The sequence below is a fragment of the Pavona decussata genome, unplaced genomic scaffold (genome assembly GCF_977016875.1).
Source record: "Pavona decussata unplaced genomic scaffold, jaPavDecu1.1 SCAFFOLD_92, whole genome shotgun sequence".
NCBI classification, from domain to species: domain Eukaryota; kingdom Metazoa; phylum Cnidaria; class Anthozoa; order Scleractinia; family Agariciidae; genus Pavona; species Pavona decussata.
The window spans coordinates 3,376,669-3,402,500 of record NW_028145509.1 but is presented as its reverse complement, the minus strand read 5'-3'; the positions used below and the strand labels follow the sequence as shown (position 1 = coordinate 3,402,500).

At 39.0% G+C, this 25,832-nt stretch overlaps 2 protein-coding genes across 2 annotated transcripts in view; both read left to right on the top strand.

Annotated features, from left to right (window-relative positions):
- The window catches only part of LOC146473905 (cholesterol 24-hydroxylase-like), a 50,541-nt gene extending 44,969 nt beyond the window's left edge, over nt 1-5,572 (top strand). The window contains exons 11-15 of the mRNA XM_085117947.1: nt 212-296; nt 1,230-1,340; nt 1,429-1,523; nt 3,262-3,328; nt 5,032-5,572. Of these exons, the coding sequence (XP_084974073.1) occupies nt 212-296; nt 1,230-1,340; nt 1,429-1,523; nt 3,262-3,328; nt 5,032-5,172 (499 nt within the window). The 3' untranslated portion in view covers nt 5,173-5,572. The remainder of the gene's footprint in view (nt 1-211; nt 297-1,229; nt 1,341-1,428; nt 1,524-3,261; nt 3,329-5,031) is intronic.
- A 4,701-nt stretch (nt 5,573-10,273) lies between these two features.
- LOC146473904 (uncharacterized) lies at nt 10,274-11,432 on the top strand. Its single transcript, XM_085117948.1, has one exon. The coding sequence runs from the start codon at nt 10,409-10,411 to the stop codon at nt 11,279-11,281; it is 873 nt and encodes a 290-aa protein (XP_084974074.1). The 5' UTR covers nt 10,274-10,408; the 3' UTR covers nt 11,282-11,432.
- The last annotated feature ends 14,400 nt before the right edge of the window (nt 11,433-25,832 follow it).

Below are 25,832 nucleotides of genomic sequence, written 5' to 3'. Positions count from 1 at the left end.
GGGGATCTTAACCGCGGAGGTAATAAATTAAATTAAATTAAATTAAACAACATGATGATGATGATGATGATGATGATTATTATTATTCTAGTGACTCGGTTCGATAATCGCTGCAGGCTCGTATTGCAGCCGACTGAGATCTCGCCTCGTACAGTGAGTGTGTGTGTAACAATTATTACATTTTGACAAGTGTTTTTCTGATTTGTCTTAGTTTGGTTGAAGAGGTGTTTGATGTCCTCGACGATAGACAGTACGTTGCGTTTGATGACCTGGGTAAACTGCACCAAATTGGTTTGGTAACGTATCTTCTTTTATCATTCTTATGACGGTGGAGTCCCGCCGTACAACTATCCTATTAAAACGACCACCACGTTATTACGGTCATTCTTCTCGGCCTCAGTAAAAGTTGATGCAGTCAGTTTCTCTTCCAACCCTGCTTATCCGACAACCCCGTTGATACGACCACATTGCTACAGCTGCAGAGTAAACTCGCGTTTTGATTGGTCTACAGGAGTTTGTCATTAAATTGCCGAAGTATGAATGACGTCTGGAGCCACAGAAGGTTCTAGTATTCCGCCCTCGGATCCCTTCCTCGTAAAATTTTGATCAAACTAGGATGACAGATTTGCTAACCAATAACAAGCCTTGATAGCTTTGCATTAGCCAATAGGCGTGCTCTTCCTGTTGTAGATCTTAAATGACGTTTGCATTCTCAATCTATGGGAAATACCCAATAAATTTCAATAAAAGCTCAGAATCCATATTGCCCGCCATCTCAAGCCTTCGCTGTACGGTCGACGCATTATGGATTCTGAGATTTTATTGAAATTTATTGGGTGTTTCCCAGACTACCTTTGGCATTGTCGCGTACGCTATTTCGGACAACCTTTGTCGAAACAGCTGTCATTGTTCTCTGAAATTGGACATTCTTGTCACTTTTGCCATCAACAGTTAAGGGGTTCGATCTGTTGCTTGGCTATAAAAGCCCATAAATAAGATGAGGCTCACTGCTACATGACGAGAAGATACACAACACACTTAAGGGTTCGTGCTAATCCTTGAACTCCTTGAAAAGCCCTGGAATTTAATTTTGGATTTCAAGACCACTTGAAGAGCCCTTTAAAAAAAGGATTTTTTTGGCTGGAACTGCTTGAAAGCTCCTTGAGTTTTTGCTTGAATTTTTTGTCGACTATCTGAAGTACCTTTGTTTTATTGCTTTCATGTTTCAGGTGATTAAGGAGACATTGCGCCGTCACCCCACAGCGACTGGCATCTTACGAATTACTGAAAAGGACACGGAAATAGGAGGATACAAGATACCCGCCGATGTCTCTGTTACGGTACTCAACCATTTTGACAGAGTTTTCATTTTGTTTATATGTTGACTTGTCTTGTAAATTTTTCTTTAGCTCTTTATTTTCTCTACAGGTGAGCACCTATGTGACCAGCCATTTTCCGGAGTACTGGGACAACCCAGAGGAATTCAATCCTTACAGGTTCGATGACGAGGAACTGATTAAGAGGTATGTGGTACAGAGAAGCTGTTTACGCTTTGCTGAAATGCGGAATAGTTAATAAAAGGCAATGGTTATGAAGCCTGACAAACTTCTTTGTCATATGTTTTTGTTAGCATTTTTGCCCTCGACCGTGCGTTCTTGTAAAGATATTCATCTGGTAGTGTGAACGTTAAAACAAAGGATTGTGCATGGTCGCGGCCCATCCAACATAAATTGCAGCACCAATGTTGTCATGGCAAGTTGTCATAACCAGTATCTCAGTTGGGGGGGGGGGGGGTACTCCCTTTTAGTGGTCTAAACGGGAGGCGCCGCCCGAGAGAGGTACCTTTTTCAGGCTGGAGGTATAGAAAAGGATAGGGATTTCACCAGCGGAAGCATAGAAAAAGAGTAGGGAAACTGTCAATGAGGTATTTTAAAGGGCAATTTTAATTTGTGAGCCTCTGTAGAAGTGAATTGCCACCTTTTAGGCGAATATGAATATTCCTGGAGACAAGAAATCAACTTAAAATTTCTTATAAGGAATTACAGGTTTTTATGCAATGACTCGGTATTCAAAAAATGTTCTAGACTGTTGTGTAGAAGTTCTGGGAATACAGGCCTTACAGTTTTCGTAATAATTTCCTTGAACTCTTCTTTCTGTAAAAAATTGATACAAACTAGTAGGGCTATATTATATAACAAGAACCATGATGCTACACACTTTTGTAAGAACGTCAAATTTTGGGGGTCGAGACTGAACCCAAACTGAATGTTGCTGTTGTTGTTGTTGTTGTTGTTGTTGTTGTTGTTCTTCTTCTTCTTCTTCTTCTTCTTCTTCTTCTTCTTATTATTATTATTATTATTATCATTATTATTATTATTATTATTATTATTATTATTATTATTATTATTATTATGATGTCATGTTTTGAGCCTGAAACGTTCTTAACATGTTCATAAGTTACGTGCTATAGAATTTCGCAAACCGATATGAACGTGACCAGGAAAACCTAAAAGAGACCATTGTGCATTGTATCATATCAAATTCCCTTGGCATACGTGCATTCATCTACTATGTGTTAGCTCAATGAAGAAACGGTGCAGAACTGAATAAAGATGCTTATCTGTTAGTTTCAGCTTGGGCACGTTCTTAGCATGTCCTTAAAATCAGAGGCAATTTCAGCCTCAACGTTCGTAATAAAAGGTTCTTATAAATGTTGAGAAGCGGCTGTATTCTCAGGGAAATTGAAACGTAACACGAGGCGATTTCAAATCCATCACGGACACAGTGATTGAATACTTTGTAATCAAATCATATATACATGTAGAATAAACAAGAAGACACAAAAAATATTGTACATTGCACACATGGCTGGCCTTGTTTCCAGAAAATTGCGGACACCCGCTCAGTTAGTATCGCATGCTAAGGATGCGTTCGATTGACCCTATTCCGGAATAGTTATACCTACAACGATGACAAGAAATCCCTCATAAAAGGTTTTGGGAGTTACTGGCGTACGAAACGGCCCTTAAATTCTCATGTGTCAGCGATAGTTTGCAGAATTGGCCTCCCAAATTTCTTAAGAGCAATTTAACAGCTTATTCCGCTTACTCTTATTCCGGAATAAAGTCAATCGAACGCAACCTAATATAGATACTAATCGTGTGATCCGAGCCTACGTAAGCACGTACGGGGGAGGCACATCACGAACTCTACTAGAAATATGGTCACTAATGTGTGTTTTGTTGTTGCTATTGTTTTCAGATCTCATTATAACTACTTCCCTTTTTCACTTGGACCTCGTAACTGCATTGGACAAAACTTCGCGCAGGTAACTAAAGTACTAGTGACTGAGCTATCCCCCCACCCCTCCCCCCCCCTCCCTCTGCTGAGACGGCAAATGCCCCAAAAGCTTTTCTGATGAAGTAGGAATGAACGGATTCCGAGGACGCTGTTAGCTATTTTATGGCCATACTTTTGAACTGAAAGTGGCTCTATCTAGTCTTGAATCAAATACCCATAGCTTTACAGGATTTACAGGAAATTTTTTCTCGCAAAACATGGATGTTGCTGTGGCAACTGTTGAATAAGTGTTTGGCAATTTTGGTCAATTTGTTCACGTTGTTTCTTGGATTTCACGCGGTGAATTTTTAAACTGTTGTTGGTGTAATGCACTACTCACTCGCCGCTAGGACTCAGATTACAAAGCTAGAAACATTTCTGTGGTGCACTTTGTATGTGAGAATTGCCGATATTGATTGATGTATTTTTTCAGTCAGTGACAGGCATACTCGGAAGAAGAAAATCCTAGTTCTCCCAAGAGGAGTCGAACCTATAAATAGAAACCACAATAATCCTACCGATATGCCCCACATTACGCGTTTAAAGATGCCTCAAAGTCTTATTATTCATGACGTCATCAAAACAAGTTGTAGCTATGAGGTTGCGCATGCTCGTGATTCCTTTGCTTGGATCATCCGTGAAGGAAACTTTTTTTCGAGCGTCTTTTTTACGACAGTGAATATTTTCATTCCCCATTGCCTTAACGCTTCACGTGACACAATTCTCAAATTTAAAAAGCAAGATGAAACAACTTGCGACAAACTAGAAACTATCCGTCATATTAATGTCTCATATATCCTTAACAGCAAATAAATTATCCAAATCTATAGGTATTATTCATAAATCTAGGTTTTTTCTCTCTACTCACTCCCTTCGTACTTTATACAATTCTATGATCCTTCCATATTTATATTATTGCAATTTAGCTTGGGCTGGTACCTATAAGTCAAACCTTCAAAGAATTGTAACCTTACAGAAACGTGCGTTAAGAATAGTAAGCAATTCCACATACATTGCCCATACTGGCCCTATCTTTAAGGAACTTAAACTCTTAAAATTTCATGATATCCATTCGTTTCAATTAGGCTTTTTTATGTTTTCATTCAAGAACTCTACACTCCCTTCCAAATTCAATAACTTTTTTTTACTGAATAGTCAAATCCATAATTATAATACTAGGAATGCTCAGTCCTTCCGCTTGCCACTGTGCAGAACGAACACCAGGAAGTTTTCAATTTACTTTCAAGGTCCAAACTTTTATAATTCGCTAACTTCTGACATAACTAGTTCTCCCTCCTCCGCTTCTTTTAAAAGAAAGCTTAAAGAATTTCTTCTTTCTAGGTATTAACTTCTGTAAGGCTGTAATTCTTAACTAACTAACTTACTTAATATGTGTATGTGTACGTGTGCGCGGTCAAAGTTAATTTACCAGAAGTCCATATTGTAATTCTAATATAAGATTAGTTAAGTGAGGAAGCCTGACTTGTTATAAGCCTCGTGGTTTCTTTCAGGTTTCCTCGCCATTTATTTTCTTTCTTCAATTTTTTTCTTCATTTTTTCTTCCCATCTGTAAATGTTGTGTATATGGCGAAATAAATATTGTATTGTATTGTAATGTCAATCTTTGTGCCCATTCATGCACAAAAAACCACTGTGTGGATTAACAGTAATTGTTCGTCTTTCTTGCACTAGATCGAGGCCAAGGTCCTGTTGTCACGCTTTCTTCAGACCTTCAAGTTTTCCCTTGTGCCTGGTCAGTCACGCCAGGTTCTTGAAAGAGTCACGCTTAGGCCTAAGGATGGTGTGATGTGTACCTTGACCAAGCGGAATTGAAAGAAAGAAACAGAAGAAGAAAAAAGAAAACAAACAGAACAAAAAGAAAACAAAAACAAACAAGTTAGTCAGATTGAGCAGGTCATAACTGCTCTTAGTTTGGTGTAACTGTCGTCGCGAGTTTTTAATCATGTGGTATCGTGGTTTGTTCCCTGGGAACGCAAATGATTTTAAGTGGAAAACATTGCTTATCATTCTTACCCTTTTTACGTCATCATGAACCAAACATTTAACACGCAATTCCAATCATGTTTCTATGGTCTCCCTGTCTGCGGGTAAACAACAGGAAAGAGCGAGAGTTCTGGGAATGTGACTGATTTGAGGTTTGAAAGCCGTACTCGTACTCAATCTCGTTTTTGTACTGTGATCTGAAGTTCCCAATTAAAATGTGGGTATCCTGTGATGGAGTAGTGATCCGATCCTGAGCTTGGCTTACCTGTGAATACGTTAGGTTGGGTTGGTCATGAGCGTGTATTAACTCCTAACTGTTGAAAGGATATCTATCCAGCATGTATGAATTATATATTTCAATCCTGAACCAGCACACGAGATAGATACGAAAAGATCAATTTTATCCACTTTGGTCTTTGAACAACTACACACACAAGTTAATAAGTTGGTTAGTTACCGCTCATACTTTGTATTATTGGATAAGCTACTAAGCGCAGTTGGCTTATCTACCATTTGGTCTAGAATGTCAACGTGTCTTTAAATAACCGATAAATACAGTATATTGCAATTGAAACTAAACATGGAAACGAAAATAGTACCTTAAATAACTGCTGGTATAAAAAACTGAATCATTGTATAATGCAATTCGAGGGATTTGGTTAGCTTAGCGGCCATGGTATATATAAGCCATTATACCATGGCCGAGAAATGGCGACCATCAAATTGTCTTCTGGTTGTTCTTGCACAGCAAAATCAGCAAGATCTAGCAATATATCTTGATTGTTTTTAATAAAACACTTATTCCACTTGCGCTTGTTGGATATGAGATGATTATAGCCAACTCGGCGCTACGCGCCTCGTTGGCTATCTATCATCCCATGTCCAACGCGTGCTCGTGGAATAATTGTTAAGTATAATGCCATTAATGTGATGTTGATTTTGTGAGGATGATGGCTGATTGAGCCGATAATAAGGTTATGTACCCTAATTAAATATAGTTTTTCTTAATTAACCTTTAGCATTTTTATTTTTGGGAAGATTTTAATTAATTGTCTTTCAACACCGTTTATGAAAAGCCAAAGAAAAACAAAACGAATGGGAAGTGTAAGAGAGATTAGTGGAGACATTTTTCACCCAAATTAACTTCACCTTATTAAAAGGCCAACGAACATACCGATTTTCCGTGATACAGCATCATCTAAGTAACTCCTTTCCGGTGGGTCAATTTACAAACTTCCCATTTAATTGAGTTAAAACTCATAGCATGTAACATTATTACTACGCCACATTTGTTGTCAGATTTGCCCACTGTTAACTATTAAAGCTGCGCTGCTCTCTCGATTATTTCCAGTAAATGAGTGAAGGATTGACTCTGTTGACGTCTTGTTCCCGGGGGGGGGGGGGGGGGGCACTTGACCCATGTTTGGGTATAGGGGTGCCGATGGGGGTTTGAAACCCTGACCCTGTTTAGGACGAAAATTACCTTAAATACTTACCCTGTGTAGGACACTGTCCTCAATTTTAAGACCCTATTTAGGACAGAGGACAACATCTAGCTCTTGTCTTACACGAGTGTTTATTGGTAATAGTAATAACATTTAAAGGCCCACTGTCACTTACCGGACGTGATGTTCCACGCATTGAAACGCGAATACCAATCACAACAGATAACATAATACACTTCCTAGAAGTGATGGCGAAAAATCCCAGAATTTCGCATTAACAGCGGTGAACCTTAAGTGGAAACTCAATTGACGTGAAGCATTGTTCACTGAAATAAATGCAGACTAACGTCTCTGATTGCGGATTGCCAAATACTCGACGACAGTCTTGCAACCATACCCTGTCTAGGACGGGTCCGGGACAGACTCGCTTAAAATTATATACCCTGTTCAGGACAGAGGGGCCAAAAACCATACCCTATCCAGCGGCACGTCCCCGTATAGCCCATATAGGGGAGTACCCCCCCCCCCCCCCCCCGGGGTCTTGTTCCAATTCACCCCGATAAACCATCTGGCGTCATTTTAAAGTACAAACTTAGTTATTTGATGCCAGCGATGAACACGGACTTTAAACGAAGGAAGGAAGCCACAAAATTCATGCGTGGCAACTGTTGCTCCAATTTTCCTCGATGATTTTTCTCGCAAATTTGTTACATTTACATGTGTTGCAGTCTTTTTCTGTTTATTGCATTATCTGAGTGCTTTGCTTAATTCAATTTTATGTGGAGATCAAAGACTGCCGGCGTTTCTGAAGCGTCACGTTATGTTCTTTCGTTGATGTAGTTGCCCAGTCTCGACATCTCAGCTTCAGAAATCCGTGGAAAGAAAAGTAAATCCTCAAGAATACCGAGAAATCACTATAATCGAACTGAGAACTCCATGTCATATGGCAGTTAAACTTTCCTTTGGCTGCAAGAAAGTTAAAACTGTTAATTGAATCTTATCGTATATATTTCCTGTTTGTTCGTGCCAGTTTTCGTGCCAAAAGTCACCAGACTGGTATTTTACAAGATTTTCCGGCTTTTCCGCTTCAACTTGTAGTTGAGCTGCATCATGAATTGTGACACGGAAAACGCAGACCGGGCACAGGCAGCCCAAGATGCCTGTGTGGTCCTCTTTCCTCTAATTTCGTTGGACTTTTATGTCACTCAGTTTCAGGGTCCATTGTTTCTGTTTTTTGTTCATTGCTGCGCTATTTTTGTCAGCCAAACCAGTGAGTCGTTCTAAGTGCTGCGTGGCACCGCTAGTGCTAGGCCATATCCGGATCTTCACGCCCACCAACCGATTAGCCTATTTACCCGAGAGAAAAAAAATATAAAGGCGGCAGACTGATCCTAACGGCGGAGATGGCGAAAAATAAACAAAATGGCTAGAATTACTGAAATATATTAATGACAAATTTGCCGGATATTTCGGTTCCTTCCTTCCTTCCTTCCTTCCTTCCTTCCTCCTTGGGAAGCCAAATCTCAGTGCCGAGTTTTTGTTAGACGTTTTATCAACCTGAAAAGGTAAACGACTTTCTTGTTGTTAAGGTAATGAAAAACGCAAATGCCAGCAATCTTGCTAATGTCAGGGTGCAGAAAGGGGGGAGGGGAGGTTGGAACCTTACTTTGCTCAAATCTCAGCTTCTGAGCTCAAATTTTGCCCCAGATCCCATACCCAATGTCCAAATCTAATGACCAAATTTTGAATGCAGGGGACCATACGACGCACAAATAAACTGTTCTGAATACGTGTCGTTGCTGGATCTCTTGTAGCAGAATTCAAAAATGCACGTGCCAGGCGTCACTTTGTAACGTGTAAATAAATCAAAGTGTTTGCAGGGCTGACACTATGGCAAAGGGCTTATTTATTTTTTGCCAATATTTCAATTAGTACCACTTGTCTTCTTCAGCACCAGAGTTACAATGAGAACAAATAATGGCTCTTTGAAAAAGTTAATTTGAACGTAAACATAAACGGCTAATGGTTAACTTGTGTACATGACGTGGCGTATACAACAGTTCATAAGACACATGTAGATTCAAAAATAACGGCTCTAAAAAGTAGAAATTCCATGCCCAGTAATCCCAGTGAATAATGGGGCAAATCCCATTTCGAAGTTAACCCCTTCAGCACCCCTCAAAAGCATATAGTAATTCACGATTTACAGGTATACGTTGTTTTTAGGCATTGTTGTCTAGGGATTAGAGTTTGACCATTTAAGCCAGTAATTGGTTCAGTTTGTACGTTTGTTTGTTTGCCCTTTTGCCTATTGGTCTCAAACGAGGTTTTTAAAACTGAACAAAGAGATGTTTCCTTTGGATCTAAAATCGGGAGTGAAAATCTTACTTTCGATCAAACATTACGGGTGGCTAAGTACACGAACGTTCTCAAACAATGTAAATTTGACAAGCCTTATCCTTGAATACGGCATCCCTGGTCGTAGGCCGTAGTGTCGCAGGTCATTTCTGGTCTAGTCTAGGGTGATAATCATTTCCCCTTTATCTCACGATTTGTCTGAAGGCCTGTTGTGAGCAGAAACTACAATAGTTGCTGATCTGCACAGAACATTCTTGTGGCCCTGTTTTGTTATGCAGTAAGATTTCAATTCTTTTTTAGTTTTTCCGTTCAACAGATGAACTGCTTAATCGCCGAACAAGCGTTTATTAAATGCGTCTTGATCCTTGGGACGAGAAGCGAATGCGGGGCTGTACAATGTGGTTCTATCTTTTCAAATCCTAAAGTAAAATGAAAGCCGCCGAGCTAGCCTGTTTGATGTCCATTTTTTCTATTAAAGCCGGAGCAGGTTTTTTTTTGTTACGTCTAATTTATAATTAGCTCTCGCTCTCATACAGGCGGTAAAAGGTTTTAAATACCAATTTAAATGTAACAGAATACCCACACAAACAGCAAGACCTCCAACAAAGCCTTTCTGGCCCGTTGCCTGACAGGAAAAAGTTTGAATGACGAGATTCCGCTTGTTCGTTGAAATGTAAACTTTCGTATCAGCCGTCCAGCTGAAAGAGTGACCTTAGGTTTAGCTTATACACTTTACGTCCAAAAATGGATTGAGATTCCAGGCCAGCTTGTCCGCTAAACCAGCTACTGTGTGCATCATGCATTAAAACAACGGATTGTTCTCGAGGTTTCTATGGGGGCATACCAGATATGGGCTTGGCTAACGGAAAATGTTAAACGCGCTCCCAGCCTTAAATCGGCATGCTTTGATAAACAGCAAGTCTGCCAGAGCCAGCCAAACACTTAAAATCAAAATAAAAACATTTTCGTAAAAATCACTAATCTTCTTAACTACCTGACACTAGATTTTTATCTTCCGATTTCGGCGCGTTTTTACACGTCTTTAACAGTTCTGCCTGTCAACACCCAAGTTGAAGTGACAAGGTCACATTCTACCTCAAGTCACCCCAACCCCATTGGCTGTAAAGCATTCGCGTGTTTGTTGATGGGGCGCTCGGGGAGGCGATGTTCAGACATATCTGGAGGAAATACAGTCTGGTCTGTAGTTGAAGTGTTCTTTATAACATCTAAATTCGGACTCCGTGCCAGTATATACCCACATCATGAAGAAGTGTACAGTCGTCTTCAAGATCCGTAAAAATCATTTACTCTTATGGCTACTGGTTGTGTTTACAATCCTCTTAGTGGCCTCGATCGGCGCTTTTGTTTTTCTTTCACTCAACGCAAAGTATCATTTTGCTTGCGTGTTTGACTGCAAGGAACCTGAAATCCCTGTAGCTAGAGAACAAGGCTCGTCGCCCACCGAGCTAGCTTTGGCTACTGCTGTTTACAATGTCACTTCAGCAAGGACTGAAATCTCAAGATCGGCGATACATACGAGCGAAGAACCGACCCAAGAAGGAACAGAACGCTGTGTAGTGGCACAGATCCCGATCATCCATTCTAGGACACCATCGACAGCAAGCCCGAACTTCGCAGACAGAAAACCCTCCGTCACAGCCAAAAATCGTCCAAACCTGCAGAATTCTACATCAGCGAACCTCGAAACTCTTGTGACTCTACACAAAACAAGAAAACAGCCCTTGAATCAGAACGCATACATCAGCGTTCGCGGAAAGATTTCCTTCAAAGGTAGGGCGCCTAAACGGTTTCCTCGAAATTCGCGGCTTATCGTGGAGTTTCTGGAAAATCGCTTTGCAGATGCGCCTTCGATTGTCCACGGTAAAACGGTGGTGGATTTATCTCAATATCGCCGAGGAAAAGTTGTCTCGTACAGTATCACTTGCAAGAGGCCAGAACTTCCGCGAACTTTTTACAGTGTGTCAGCTGTCCTAAACGTGGGCTGGAAACCGAACAATAAAAATGAGTGGATAAGAAAAGGAGATTTCATCACTGACATTTACTTTGAAGTGCGCGTTAACAAGTTCAAAAGAATCTATGACAGAAACATCCAGTTGAAGAAATACACTCACTAACCGACGAGGTCAGATACAATGATTTTCTAAAAAGAGTCGAGGAGTTAAGAAGATCCTCGTCTTTCTGTTAGAAAATTCATGTGTACGAGTAAAACCTTAACTTTATGCTAAGCTCAAGAGCTCAAAAATACTCCAGTGGGAACTATGGGTCACTGACGCAACATGCGCCGAACAAGAATCGACGGTTTTGTCTTCCTGACTAAATATTGTATTTGTTTGATGGTGACAAAACTGTTGAGAATCGTAAAGCCGGCCAACCGCAATTTCATCTTTCAACAAAGACAACGCAATGGTCCAAACCGGGCCATAAGAATTAAAAGCATGTGCATTGAACCAAACCGGTGCGACACGACTCTCATTTAGTTGATCTTGGTGTTTCACTGTCAACTGGTTACTGAAGAAAGTCTCACGAATTCTTTGTTTTTTTCTTCAATTTTATTGGATTGATTATTGGATTAGTGACTGAACATCTTGTTAAGATCGACAATCTTAAAATGATGATAGGTTTTTTTCGATATAAATAAAAGTTTTGTCCTATGCAAGACAATAATACAATATTGTACTATGAAACAAAGCCGACATAACGCCTCTTTTTTTCCTTTTTTCTTTTTTTTTTTTTCAGAACTCACCTGATAACTACCAATTTTTAAACGCCTCGCGATTTTGTTACTTAAAATAACTTATAAGAAGTATCTATTTAGGTCCATTAATTAAGGAACACTTAATTTTTCAAAGGCCTAATTTCACAATGCCCACCCGTTTTTTTGTGGCATTTAAAAAATGACAAGACGAGAAGTCTGGCGTTGAACTTTGCCTCCCAGGATTGGAACGAAAGCAACTATTAAAAGGCCCAGTCGAAGGTTATCTTTATTTCGGTATCTCCACATAATACATTAGAACAGTAAAAATTATTAACAAGAAAGAGAAGAAAAGTGTGTAAATGAAACGGAGAAAGGGCAAAATATAGTTGAACTTATACTTAAATTATTTTTAATTAACTTTTGTCGGAGATAATTAACAAAAAGAAAAAGAGAACGAGAGAAAAATAATTTACCGTTATATAACATAAACACACATACATAGACACAGGACAAGACTGTAACAAGGGCGATAAGAGCAAAATAATTAGACTAAATCTATCTTAATATTTAGAGAAGTACAATTTCAGAAGAGCCTTCTTAACTAATTTCTTGTGAGGCTTTGTACGTCTTGTCTTCCAAATGACGGTGTCCTTCTTCTATTGAGAAAGCTTGGGGGAGAAACTCTCCAATCAAAAGAGGCCCTTGAGACAGGAGTGTGACGTAGTTCACTTGCACGTTTCGACGAACGTTCCATGAAACTTCTCTCCAGCGCTTGCGATTTGTGGTCAGCGGTTTTTTTAACAACTTTATTCACACTTAAACTAACCTTAGATATTACAATTTAGTCCTGAACATTTCTCAAGTATAAGTAATACAATATATATATTATTTAATGAACATAACATTGGTAGATTAAAATTCTTGGCTTGACACAATAAGGATGGAAAAAGTTAACTTCCTAAAATAAAATAAGTTCCTCGAATGGTTTCCATTTTTTGTTGAACATGTTCATTTTGTTTGACTTAAAAGCTATGTATTTTTCCGTTTCATATTTGTCAAGCAAAATTCTCTTAAAGTGGATGAAAGAAGGTTTTATGTTCTTATACCTACAGGTCCACAGGTAGTTTTTACCTAGAATAATTACATAATTAACCAGATCCATCTCCTCCTTTCGAAATCCTATAACAACTTGACGTAACGAGAGACATCTGCACCCACAAAGCTTATTTAAAATGTTACCAATAACCTCATTCCAAAAGGAGTTTGAACAAGAGCAACTAAATAAGATGTGACTTACAGTTTCGAGTGTCTCGTGGCAAAAACAGCAGTTGGGGGCTGAAACGTAGCCTATTTATAAAGTATATCATTTGTGTACAAAATGGAATTTAAAAGCTTATATTGAAAGGAGCGTATATAAGGTTCATTTGCAAATCTTATCGGCAGCAGGTAGACGTCAGAAATTTGGTCATCTCCCAAATCAAAATCTTCACCCAACCTCGCCCATTTCCTACGCCTTTCATATGCATGTTTTATCAAGTAGCTGTAATAATCGCGGCATTGAAACGTTTCCAAATTAAGAACCACCTTAAAATTAGGCGAAGTTGATGTGCGTAAGTTTTGTGGAATTGATTGTCTTAGATCTGTCCATGTCAGGAAATTAGACTTTGTTAATCCCTGTCTTTTCAAAGCATTAAAGGACGCTATATTTGTTTTATCAAAAAGTAAATCTTTTGGGTATTTAATACCATGATCGGAATGTAGTCTTTAAAACACGCTTTTCCGCTCAATCAAAATTTCTTTGTTGTTCCAGATAATGTATCTGTGATTATCAACCGGATCAGCAATGTCTCTTAGCTCTGACCACCACAGTAATAGTTCATAGTAAAAAGGTGAAGAAATACTTAGTTTCTTCACATCATAGTTACATTCAATAAGGAACAATCCACCTTGGTTAGTTAGAAGGAGTCTTAGGTAGGAATTCCAAAAGCCGGAACAGTCTACATCAACTATCCGCTTTAACCAACTTAACCTCAATGCCTTAATCATAATCTCGTAATCAATCATTTTAAGACCACCCAATTCATATGGTACGTACGTTGCCCGACGAGTGACTTTATCATTCCCATTCCATAAAAACTGGAATACCATTGTGTTGAATTCCGTAATAACTTCGGACGGAGTACTCAACACTGAACTGGGATAGATCATTTTTGGGAGTAACAATGTCTTAATGATATTTACTTTACCATGAATTGATAAGCCTCTTCCACTTTCAAAGATTCAATGTATTTTTAACTTTCTTCAATCTCTGTTTAAAATTTTTCTCGACAATAAGTTATATGTCATAAGTAATAAACATTTCTAAAAATTTGACACACTCCTGCCACTTAACTCCAAGTGGTTCTTCTTCACAGTCCCGAAGAGATCCAATCCACGTTACCTCAGTTTTGGTGACATTTAGCTTTAGTCCATAGACTTTCTCAAAACTTTCAAGTAGTTTAAACAAAGCACGCGCTGAAGTCAAATCTGATAACACCGCAGTTGTGTCATCTGTAAATTGCCATTATTTAGTTTCTAAACCATTTATGTTAATCCCTTAAATGTTTTCTTGGTTTCTAACAGCAATAGCCAATATTTCATCAATAGCCAATATATCAATCCAACTGCAGTAACGAAAAGGTATGGCGAGAGAGGGTCACCCTGTTTCACACCACGTTCTATATTAAAATAGTGAGAGCATAACCCATTGTTAATTGTGCAGCTTTGAATATTCGAATAGGAAATATTGATCCATCTTATGAAATCAGGCCCGAAATTAAAAAGTTTTAAACACTTTATTAAAAAGTCTCATTCTAAACTGTCGAATGCTTTTTCAAAATCGATAAATACCAAAAGACCACGCAAGTTTTTATCTCTCGTGTAATCAAATTTATAATCCATCAAATATTTTCGCTCGCGCGCGATTGGTCTAAACGCCTCACGTGACCGAATATACCCCAGCTAAAACTGGGGAGTATATAAACAATAGCCTCCAATTGGCGCGCAAATATGCTCAGATATTTGTCCGCGGACATTATCTGTTCCGAGAAGCGAACAGTTTTCCGAGAGCGAAGCTCGAGGAAAACTGTGAGCTTCGAGGAGCAGATAATGTCCAAGGACAAATATCTGAGCATATTTTTAAAGCCAAATGGAGGCTATTGTGGTTATTATCCTTCAAATATTTTTCACAACATGTAGCAACGAGCTTGAGTATTTGAACATTTCGTTTAAGAACAGTTTACCGTCAAAAACGTTTAGAGCGTATGTTGTTTTCTGATACTGCTTCATCGACCAGCAGGTTTATCTCTCCTTCTGTCACAAAAGCAAACCGTTCCCCATGTTGACATTAATTTTAATCGTAAACAAGACGCGCCTTGCAGTTTTTGAAATTGGGGAATATCACTTGGGGAATATCATCGGATATTCCCCAGTTTTAGCTCGGGGGTATATTCGGTCACGTGAGGCGTTTAGACCAATCGCGCGCGAGCGAAAATATTTGATGGATTATAAATATCCAGAACGAAATGAATATTTTCATTGATACATCTATCCGGAATACAACCAGATTGATTTCCATGTATCAAATTTGGCAGTAGTCGCTTCATTCTTTCAGCAATAGCTTTCGAAGCTATCTTTGCATCGACGTTGAGTAATGAAATAGGCCTCCAATTTTTTAAGTCAAAACGATCTTGATCCTTCTTCTCAATAAGCGTAATAACTGCCTGTTTTTTTCGATGAGTTCATTTCCCCTTTTACAAATGACTCATTGAGAGAATCCACTAAAATATTCCAACTAAATTCCAAAATGTTTTGTAAAATTCTAGAGGTAGCCCATCATTTCCAGGAACTTTATTTAAAGGAAAGGAGCTTAGCACCTTGGTGCATTCTTCCAGGCTAATTATACCTTCACCAAGTTGCCTAGATTCATTTGAAAGCGTCGGTATTGCAAGTATTCATAGCTAAAGGAAGATCCGTTTTGTTGTTTACACTGCTTATGTCTTGATTTAAAAAGATTTTCATAAAAATTCTTTTCTGCTTCCAAAATTTCAAATGGATCAGTTATAATGACACCACTCATACTAAGTTTTCTTATATGTTTCTTGATATGATTTCGTTTCTCTAGATTGAAGAAGTTCTTGGAATTCTTTTCCCCATGTCCATGCCATCGTGCACGGGATCTTACTGTTATACCTTCAACGTTTTTGGGATATAATTTATCTATACGTTCCTTCAATGAGTTTAAATTTACTAAATTTTCTTGAGAAAAATTATTTTGAAAAATTAAATGTGCGTCGTGAAACGCTTTGTTTACTAACTCCTCTTCCGCCTTACTTTGTTTGCTTTTATTCATGGCATATTTCGAAAAGTATTTCTTTATATTATATTTTACCCAGTCCCACACTGAGCGCGGATCAGTAAGGTCTTCCCTTCCTTCCTGAAGCCATATAGGTATCATTTTATTTATGTCATCAGCATATAGTTTGTCACTCAGCAAGGAGCAGTTTAATTTCCAGATTTCAGGCCCTTTACTTCTGCATCAACATCTTGAAGTTCTAATATTATGCATGAGTGATCAGTTTTAGTTGATGGTATTATATCTACATTGAATACATTATCTGATAAAGAATTTGAGATAAGCTAAAAATCAAGCGATTTGTGGTCAGTGGTTGACAGCGTCAAACAATCACCCAACCTCACCCCTCCCCCCCCCCCCCCCCACCATTACTTGGCATGAGTTAAACATGCGAGGGAGCAGTCTCTGTTGTATAGGCTTCACTGGCGCTGCACTGGTATTGTGAGCAAGTGGGTGTTGTCTGTGTTCTGTTCTTACGCCGGAGAAAACAAAGGAATATTATTATAATGGTAATGGAGATAGACCATACACATTGCCCTACCCAATATTCAAATTGAATCATGTGCATAATTTTTCAAGCGTTAATGATTCTTATACACTTTAATTGTTTTTCATTTGCAATCAAATCTTTTCTTTTCGATTATTTGATTCATAATATCCCTACATCAAGAGTGTTTTACCGTCGGTTGAATTTTAACATAACATGTTTAACATTAACCAACCAAACAAAGTAGATGGAAGCCTGGCGAGCATGCAAATTGTTCATAATTTATTTACAGTGTGATTTTTGTTACTTGACCATTAATTTCTCCCTTCAGAATAAAATTCCACATTTTTTCGTAATGACCAATAAACTGGAATGACTGAAGTTTCGCAGGAGGCCAATTGTCGTAACCAAAAAGCTTTACTCCGTTATGAGCGGCTTGATATCGTTGTAATTCCTGTTTAGCTTGATTTCTTTCAGGTCCGGGCTTTGATTCAGCATACACACGAGCAATCAATGTATAACCAGGGTGTGCCCGGAGCATTTCGTCAACAGCCTCGCCCTTCTTCTTGAGATTCTGCGGCTTGTTCCCGCAGCTGTTTAGATTGGAGTGTATAACAATGGGCCTGTCACGATTTCCCTGAGAGATTGCAACGAAAATGTCGCATCCACCAAGCTCTCTAGTGAAAAACCAATGGGCCACAGCTGGATCGAGGATCATGAAGGTGAGTGCATTGTCTTCCTGAGGAAGATACACGGATTGAAACGTTGGAAGATCACCACAGGCAGGTCCCTCGCTCTTTGACTTCACAGAGACCTTTTTGTCTGACGCATCTGTAATAACATCGCATGCTGTTGTTTTGAAGTTGTAATGTACTCCAGTGCTTGCATCACCGACTCTTGTCTTTTCCATATCTTGTGCGCAAAACGGTGAAATTGTCAACTCGGCTTTGGTGACAGGCTTGCCGTTTTTCATAATATTGCGAAGCGCGGTGTCTTTAGCTCCCAAGCCAAGACACGAAAGAAGCGACCGTTTGGTGCTGGATATTTGTACATCTTGGTAACACTGAACCAGCGCAAAAGCGAGGAAGAGAGACAATACAACAGCCTTCATCTTGGAGGAAAGAAATATCTTGATTTCAAAGAGAAACGCAAACGGTCGGTGCTGCGGAACGATTAACTGTGTTTTGCCTGACAAGAACAATAGTAGAACATAACCACCCGCAGAGGAACGATCGTTGATCTTAGCTTAAATTGGTCACAAGCCAGTGATGTCATTTATAAGTGTTACTCTTGTCTTCATTCCGGGGGACACGTACCAGTATGAAGATTTCCATCTGAAATAGGGTGTGGGCTTTCGTAATCATGTGTTAACCTCTTTCGTGTCATCTTAAGTCAAAAAGAGAAAAGCCGTGTAACCTAAACATACCCGCATTAGGGAGGTTCAATTAATTCGTTCGAGTACGCGAATGTCAGATCTCAAAAACGATATGTGATTTACATGTCAGGCCCTTAAACAAATTTGAAAAGAACGTAGGATTTTGGTCCCAAACAGGGTCAATATTTTTAAGCCCGGACGTCACCCCGAAACAAATATATAAAAGTCTACCCCCCGGCACCCCTCCACCTCTCCAGGATAATCATATATTTTTAAAAGAGCGATTTCTCGTCAAGCCAGCCAGAACCTTGGCAAAATATTTTTTGACTTGTATATAATTCCACTTCCTCGTTAGTATCAAATGCCGGTGAAATAAACACATTCAACAACAATAAAACTTTATCCAATTATGTTTTTTATTTTATTTCCATTTATTTCTTTCTATTTATATTTTCAAATTTTTTTTCAGAAACTGGAAAGCTTTCTGTAATAGTAAATGTTTCGATGATCTTTGAATGAGTTTTATCCGGGTGGCCAGTGTGAAATTGTCACCAATCTACTCAAGCTTGAGATTCCTGCACCTGTTCAAAACTTCGTAACCCTTTTTAGCTCCTAATACGGACCGTCATCCATTTTCTCTTCACAATATTATTACTTGCTTAAACATGTCGGTCATGAGAATAAACGGAATGATCACCAAGGGAAGGTCATGATGCATTGATATTCAAACAGATTCTCCCAACTATCATCATAAGAAAAAGAGATAGAGGGGACATTGAGGAGAATATACATGCTGATTTTAGGCGCTTTTAAAATGGTCAACTTATTGACAGTTTAATGCGGCGACCTTGATTGGCTTTGTTGTTTTTCGTTCACACGAAAAGGAGTTCGTTTCAAAAATGTGTTTGCAAACTTTGTTTCACGCTGTGACCTTCTGTGGCCCGAGTTAAAGGGCCCTAGTCAGCCACACCTTTGTTTTTGTTTATATGCGAGAGTTTGACTATTATATTTTATTCGGAGCATGTCGAAATGAACGAAATCACTGTGAAACTACTAAAGATAATGAAACATACTTTCAGGAACACAACTTACAGTAAAGCAATAAGATTTCACTTCACCATGCAATATCAATAATTTCGATGTCATCGAAAATGGCGGAGGCTGACTAGGGTCCTTTAACTAATTTAATCAAGCGTGGAGGTTTGAACAATTTTGTGACACTCGGGCGGAAGTTCTAGCATCCAAATTTTAAAGAATGGTGTGCTCCATGAAAAAAAAAAATGGTCAAATCGAGGTGGACTTTGTCTCGAAGTTACATGAAAAGACGACATCGCTTGAATCGCTTTAACTTTTCATGATTTATTCTATCGTGATGTTAAAAGAATGCAACTGACAAAATGTTCACTGAAGTTTTATAGGTTGTAATAATCGCATGGGATGAATGTTTGACATTATTTCATAAAAGAATCGCGCTTTAGAAAATGAAACAATATTTATAAAACTCCATCGGACCAATACTACCTATCGCCTTGAAAGTGTACTAAAACGGTAATTTTTTTAAAATGTCAATACGCATATAAATGCTTGCTTTCTTGAGAAATTTTTACTCCTCAACCGTGACTCTAAAGCTAACTGTGTTCTTTGCTGTGTTTTCCATCTTACTTAGACGTAATGTCATGAAATTTCATGTAATATATCAAACTCGAGAAGGTGTGTTTCATCAGACACTAAGAAGTAGGTTGAAGTAAAGAGGCGCAGCCGAGTTTTCTTTAACGACTTCAAGGTCTTTGGATATCTGATAAAACACACTTTGCAGTGTTCGATATGGCTTCTCAAATGATCAATAATTTTGGAGAAATTCAAGGCTAAAGTTGGCAAAATTTTGTGTAATTAGGAACACATATCCAAACCACGGTCACAGTCGTCATCTTCTTTGTTTTCTCTTGATGAATTATTACTGACTTTAAGAAGTACTATATGCTGCTATAGTTTAGAGTGAATCAAAGGAACTAATGCCGCATTGATGGAGCAGTTTAAAATGTTAGGGAACGAAATCTTATTCTCACAATTTGCTAGCTGCTGTTGGATTTCCGAAAATGTTAGCTGGTCTTTTTGCGCACGCTTAATGAGGTATTTCCCACCCCAGCCGAGAACAAAAAGGTCAATTAGTTTTAGGCTGTTTCCAAAGTTTGAGGTGACCTGTCGTTTAAGAAAGGGCCAGGTTTTCTTAACAGTTAAACGAGGGTTTCCAAGATGCGAATTCTTGATGCGGCTAATGCCTTCCCGAAAATAAATATCCCACTGAAACGAACTGTGGGGCACCCCGTCTAATGCTTGATTAACCAGTGTTGAGAACTAATTGACCACCAGGTATCACTGACATGTAAGGTTCATGAAGAGAGCGTCAAAGTATTCGAAAGCATAAACCCCTTTTCCATTTCATCAATGAAATTATAAAACTAGCGTGGCTGGCTATCACTTAAATTGATTTAGTGCTGCAGTGGTTTGTTCCGCTGTACGATTTGATGGAAATGAGGAGATTGAAAAAGAAAGGTTTTAGAAAACGCAAATGTTTTCGCTTAATTTTTACCATCTTTTAACAAGTCAACCTGTAACCATTGTGGGTGGTGTGACTAACATTATCTCATCACCGTTACTTCAGAAGTGGGCCTCTGTATTCAACATTACCTCATATTACTGAAGTGGGCCATTGTGTTCTGCCATATTTTATTCCTTCCCGATAGCGAGCCAAAGAAGAGCGACATCCTACATTCTTTGTTAACAGAACACGTTGTGTTGTGTTGTAAATCAAACCAATTGTCAGTTTTCGCCCTGAGCCCCGAAGATGAAGATTGTGCTATGGCTTGGCTTCCTTGCTTTTGTGTTGGTCCAGTGCAAACAAGATGTAGACACATCGGCCGCCAAACGGTCCGTCCTTCCATGTGTGGGAACGGGAGCCGACAACCCGGCGCTTCAGAACCTTATGGGAGATGGCAAGCCAATACAGCACAAGCTGACAGTAACATACGAATGCAAAGTTGATATGGCGCGAAGGACGAGCGGGGATCCAAAGACAGGAAAACGCTACGACTTTGATGAGAGCTGCTATGTTGTCGGCAATTCAGACTTGTCGGTGTTGGTGAGATCAAAGAATGAAATACCAATCCCTGGTGCCGAGGACTGCGTGACTCTTCTGGGATTCCAGGCAGTATTCCTTCCTCAGGACCCTGATGCAATCACCTACATGATCTTGAAGCCAGAAGTGGCCCCTCGCTTTTTCACTGCTACACTTAGTGGATGCGATGTTTTCGTGGCAACCTCTCGAAGCGACCGCCACAATCCCATTGTCATACACTCGAATTTGAACAGTTGCGGTAACAAACTAAAGAATCTAAAGTTAAAGGGCGACCTTGCTGACCAAATGCTCAAGGCACACCCCAGTTACAAGATGGTTGCTCGTGTGTATAGCGAGCCTGGAAAAGATGAACAAATTCCGGCGAAAGCGTATTTGGAGAAGTATCTACTGCATCATCCTGGAATATCACTCGTCAGTTACGACACGCGGTCCCCAGCCCAGGCCTGGCAGTTTATTGGTCACTTCGACAAAAAATGGAATTTTTTTGTGAAGGGAGAAATTGATGGAAAATTAAAGCGCATTATTATTTTGTGAACAAACGGTATCAAATGTTCGTCAAATTTACAGTCCTTTAAAAAGATGTTGAAATGCAGTGTTATTAAGGTCTATCATGATTGAAATAAATGAAAAACAATTAAAACTTGAAAATTAGGAATGGCAGTTGAGTAATTTAGTGGGGTATCAACCGAGTGGAAAGGGAATAAATTAAACGCCCATTTGCAAAGTGTTGACAAAATCTCCTTGTGGCAGTACAAGTTAAAATTAATTCTTAATTTCACGAAAAGTCCTCATGATTACGTGTTTTAAACATAAAGAGCAAAGTTTTCTTAAAACCTTCGGTCAACTTCGAAAAAGAAAGTCAGGTTCTGGAGTAAATGCATTCGCTCGTAACGGGAAGCGGCGACCAATGTAAAGTAGTACACCTTTTGCCCTTCATTATCAGGAAATACATTTTCATTAGTGTTAAAAATTAAATCATTAAAGCGAATGTGTAATCATTGTATGAAAATAGACAAACGTTTTAATTTTCGGTGTCGTCAATAAGGCGTTTTACACAGAGAAGAACGTTCATTAATGCGAATATCAGTTCAATTTAATGGAAATAACAAACTTTTAAGACAATGAACAAACATTAGACGCTTCTTTATGTTCTTTAACGAGGAAAAAAATTCATTACAACAGAGATACAGTCAGCGTAACAATCAAGCAAGTCTTAGCTCTATCCTTCAATTAATTTTCCAGTCAAACATCGTGGTATATGTAACTCTGCATAAACCTAAACCACGCTGCACATTTTCTGGCAATTATCGTGTTCACGTTTCTCCTCTTCTCGCAGGGATCTTCAAACGCCCTAACTATCCTTTCACGATGCTCACTTGGGATACGGTTTCGACGAACTCTGTGCTCCATTACTGCGAAACCAGCGTGCACATGTGCAGCATCGTTTTTAAATTTAAGCATCCATACAAATCCATTGGGAAATTAGTTAGAAACCACGTAACTAAAAATCTTTTGTAGTTGAAATTTTATTCGCGCAATGGAACGTTAACCCTAGGTTAATAAATCTTCATTCGCACTAAAGAATGTTGTTTTCGATGAAACGCTATTCTAATTGGCCTTAATGAATCTTCTTTTCGATGCAAAACTCCTTAATGACTCTGCCACAAATTGAAATGTTTCATTTCCTAGTTAAACTGATTATACATTAATTTTATTGACCAATGTTTTCGCGCTAATGAAAATTTATTTCCTGATAATGAAGGGCAAAAGGTGTAAAGGGTGTCGGTTTAGTCCGTACCAATCGGAGCGCGGTATTTCGATCACGCCATCCAATAGAACAATGAGATTTTCACACTCAGTTCCAATACCATCTTGTTTGCCGCATATGCACTCGATTCGAGTTTAGGAATAGGATGACGTTTTTTAATGGGTAGTTTAGGCGTGACGTTAAGCTTATGTATGCTACTGTCAGTGGTGGGGTCAGTAGCAGGAAGGCGCGAAGGTGCATGGACAGAATGGTTAGAAAAAAAGTTGTCATCCAACAAAGATAGGATGATGAATTTAACATAAATATATAGTGAAGAAGTATTCTTGGGAACTGAGATTTACTGAAAGAGGGTTGACGATCGGGCGAGGTGTTATGCATTCCTATTTCTGGGCCCAGTTGTTCAAAGCCCAATTAAACTAATCCTTGTTTAAGGTGAACTTTAATTCAAACCTTATTACTAATCAATAAAGATTCTTCTGAAAGAGTTTTTATCCGTCAGACAGGTCTCACTTAGCCTTTTCTTTTACCATTAGTTTAAATCATTGCTTTAAAAAGCAAGATGAAAAGCTCAATTACTTTTAATCGAGGGTAAGCGTTACTCGACGTTTGAACAATCGGTCGCTGAACTTGACTTCAAGTCGAGGATTGTGCGTCTGGCTACAGATCAGAAGGTTTCGTGTTGAAATTACGTTGGAGTCCATTTTTCCAAATCACATCACTTCTAATTACACCCTTTTTTAAGTAAAACCCTTTCATAGAAAATATAACGGGATTTTTTTAGCGGAGCTCCGCGCGCGGAGCCTTATGGCCAAGAAAATTTGGGAAACCCATGAATGCGAAAAATTTTGGTTTGGTTATTACGTCATTTTTGTCCGTCCGAAGGTCCGTACGCAATCCCACAATGCTAATGCGCCCGTGTTTGTTTGGCGGGAAGCTGCATGGCGAGATGCGTTTACAACACCCGGAGTATCCAATCGATGGAATCGATAATCGATGACAATCGATACCTATCGATATCAATTAATCGATTGATATTGATAAACGATGACCAATCGATGGCGAATATTCGTGTGGTTATCGATTGGTATCGATTATCAATACCAATCGATAGATAAATTGGTATCGATTGGTTGCAGATTAACGGAACCGGAATCGACGCATAAAAAACACAACTTTGTACGCAGTAATTGTAAACACATTTCAATACTCAATACTCATTACTCTCTTCTTTCTCTTTTTAAAACGGCATAATGGGGTTGACAGGCCTGGGCGAGCTGTCCACGATGGTTCACAACTTTAAACGCGTTTCTGCGTTCTCCCCTCTTCTTGTTTGCAGTGAACACTTTACCGACGTTCACCTCAAAACGGCAAAGATGATAGTCTTTGACGATGCACCTTATATTCAGTAAAGCCTCTACCCGGACGTCTTGCGTAGACATTATGACACGGAAAGGCAATGACGGGCAAGTGCGTAATTCGATTCGAGTACACGTGCATCGGGGTATATTCTTTGCGTTGAAAAGACTGGGTCAAAATTTGTTTTACCAATTTCGTCCCCAGGGCTTCCTAAAAATGGCAGATGATCGGACAGGTAGCGTGCGTGACGTCTGTTCGAGGTTGCTGAGCCAATCGATAGCAATCGATCAACGGTTTTTGTGTGGTTATCGATTGGTCATCGATTGGCTGATACCAATCGATACCAATTAACTAATTTTATCGATTGATATCGATTGATCGATTGAATCTCCGATCATCGGTTTCCATCGATTAGATACTCAGGGACAACAGAAGTGCTAAAGAATACAAAATACAAAGTCAATTTATATGTATTCGTTGGATATGTTGACAAACGTGGAAAGAAGAGAAAGAGAGAAAAAACGAACACAAAAAAGCGGAGACGATTAAGCAAAATTCAACGTGAAACAGTTAGCAAGTTAGAGCAGGCCGGCCGAAAAAGTAACTTCACATTTGCCTATATCACCCGTTCGTGATCAGTTATGGTAACTTTCAGAACTCTAAAATAGCTTTACATAGACACTTTAATCGCTTTCGATACCACCAATATTCAAGGAGAAGTTGATGTTTGAAAAATTTGTTTCGTGTCCGTGTTGTTTCATTCGCACCACACGGCTCTCATGTGTTCGTAAAGACACACAAGTTTCAAAGCTCTGAAATAATTCTACCAAACACCAAAGAGCATTTTTCTGTATTCTCCTTTTCTTAACTTCTATTTAGATACCAGAATTATTACTAATTGGGAGAAGAACTGACACAGTTTTGAATTACCAAACATTTTTCCTCGTGAGCTCGTGAGCTACCTTGCTCTTGAAAAAAATACCATGTTTACGTGATTTCGACGATCGTTAAAACAAAAATTTCTTCCAGTCAAAAATCGATGATTTTTCTTTATGTTGCGTATTTCAAGCTTTACAGGGATACTTCAATCTGTTAAGCCGCCGTTACACGTTGAAACTTTTAGCTGAAAGTTGTGTGCAACGGCGATGCGAAACAAGTTTCAGCAGGCGTTGCGCCGTGTAACATGGTCGGTTTCGTGAAACTTTTTCGAACTTCCGTTGCAAGACAAGTTTCACGAAAAGTAGAACCGCTTTCTACTTCTGCAACGGCTCGCAACGGTCGCAGTGGTGAAAAAGCAAGAGTTTCACCGTGTAACACCACTTCGTGAAACTTGTCTCGTTTACCGTTGCACGCAAGTTTCAGCTAAAAGTTTCAACGTGTAACGGCGGCTTTATTAAATTCTCGATACCATCGATATTCGTGTAGAAATTAATTTTTGAACAATATTGTTTCATG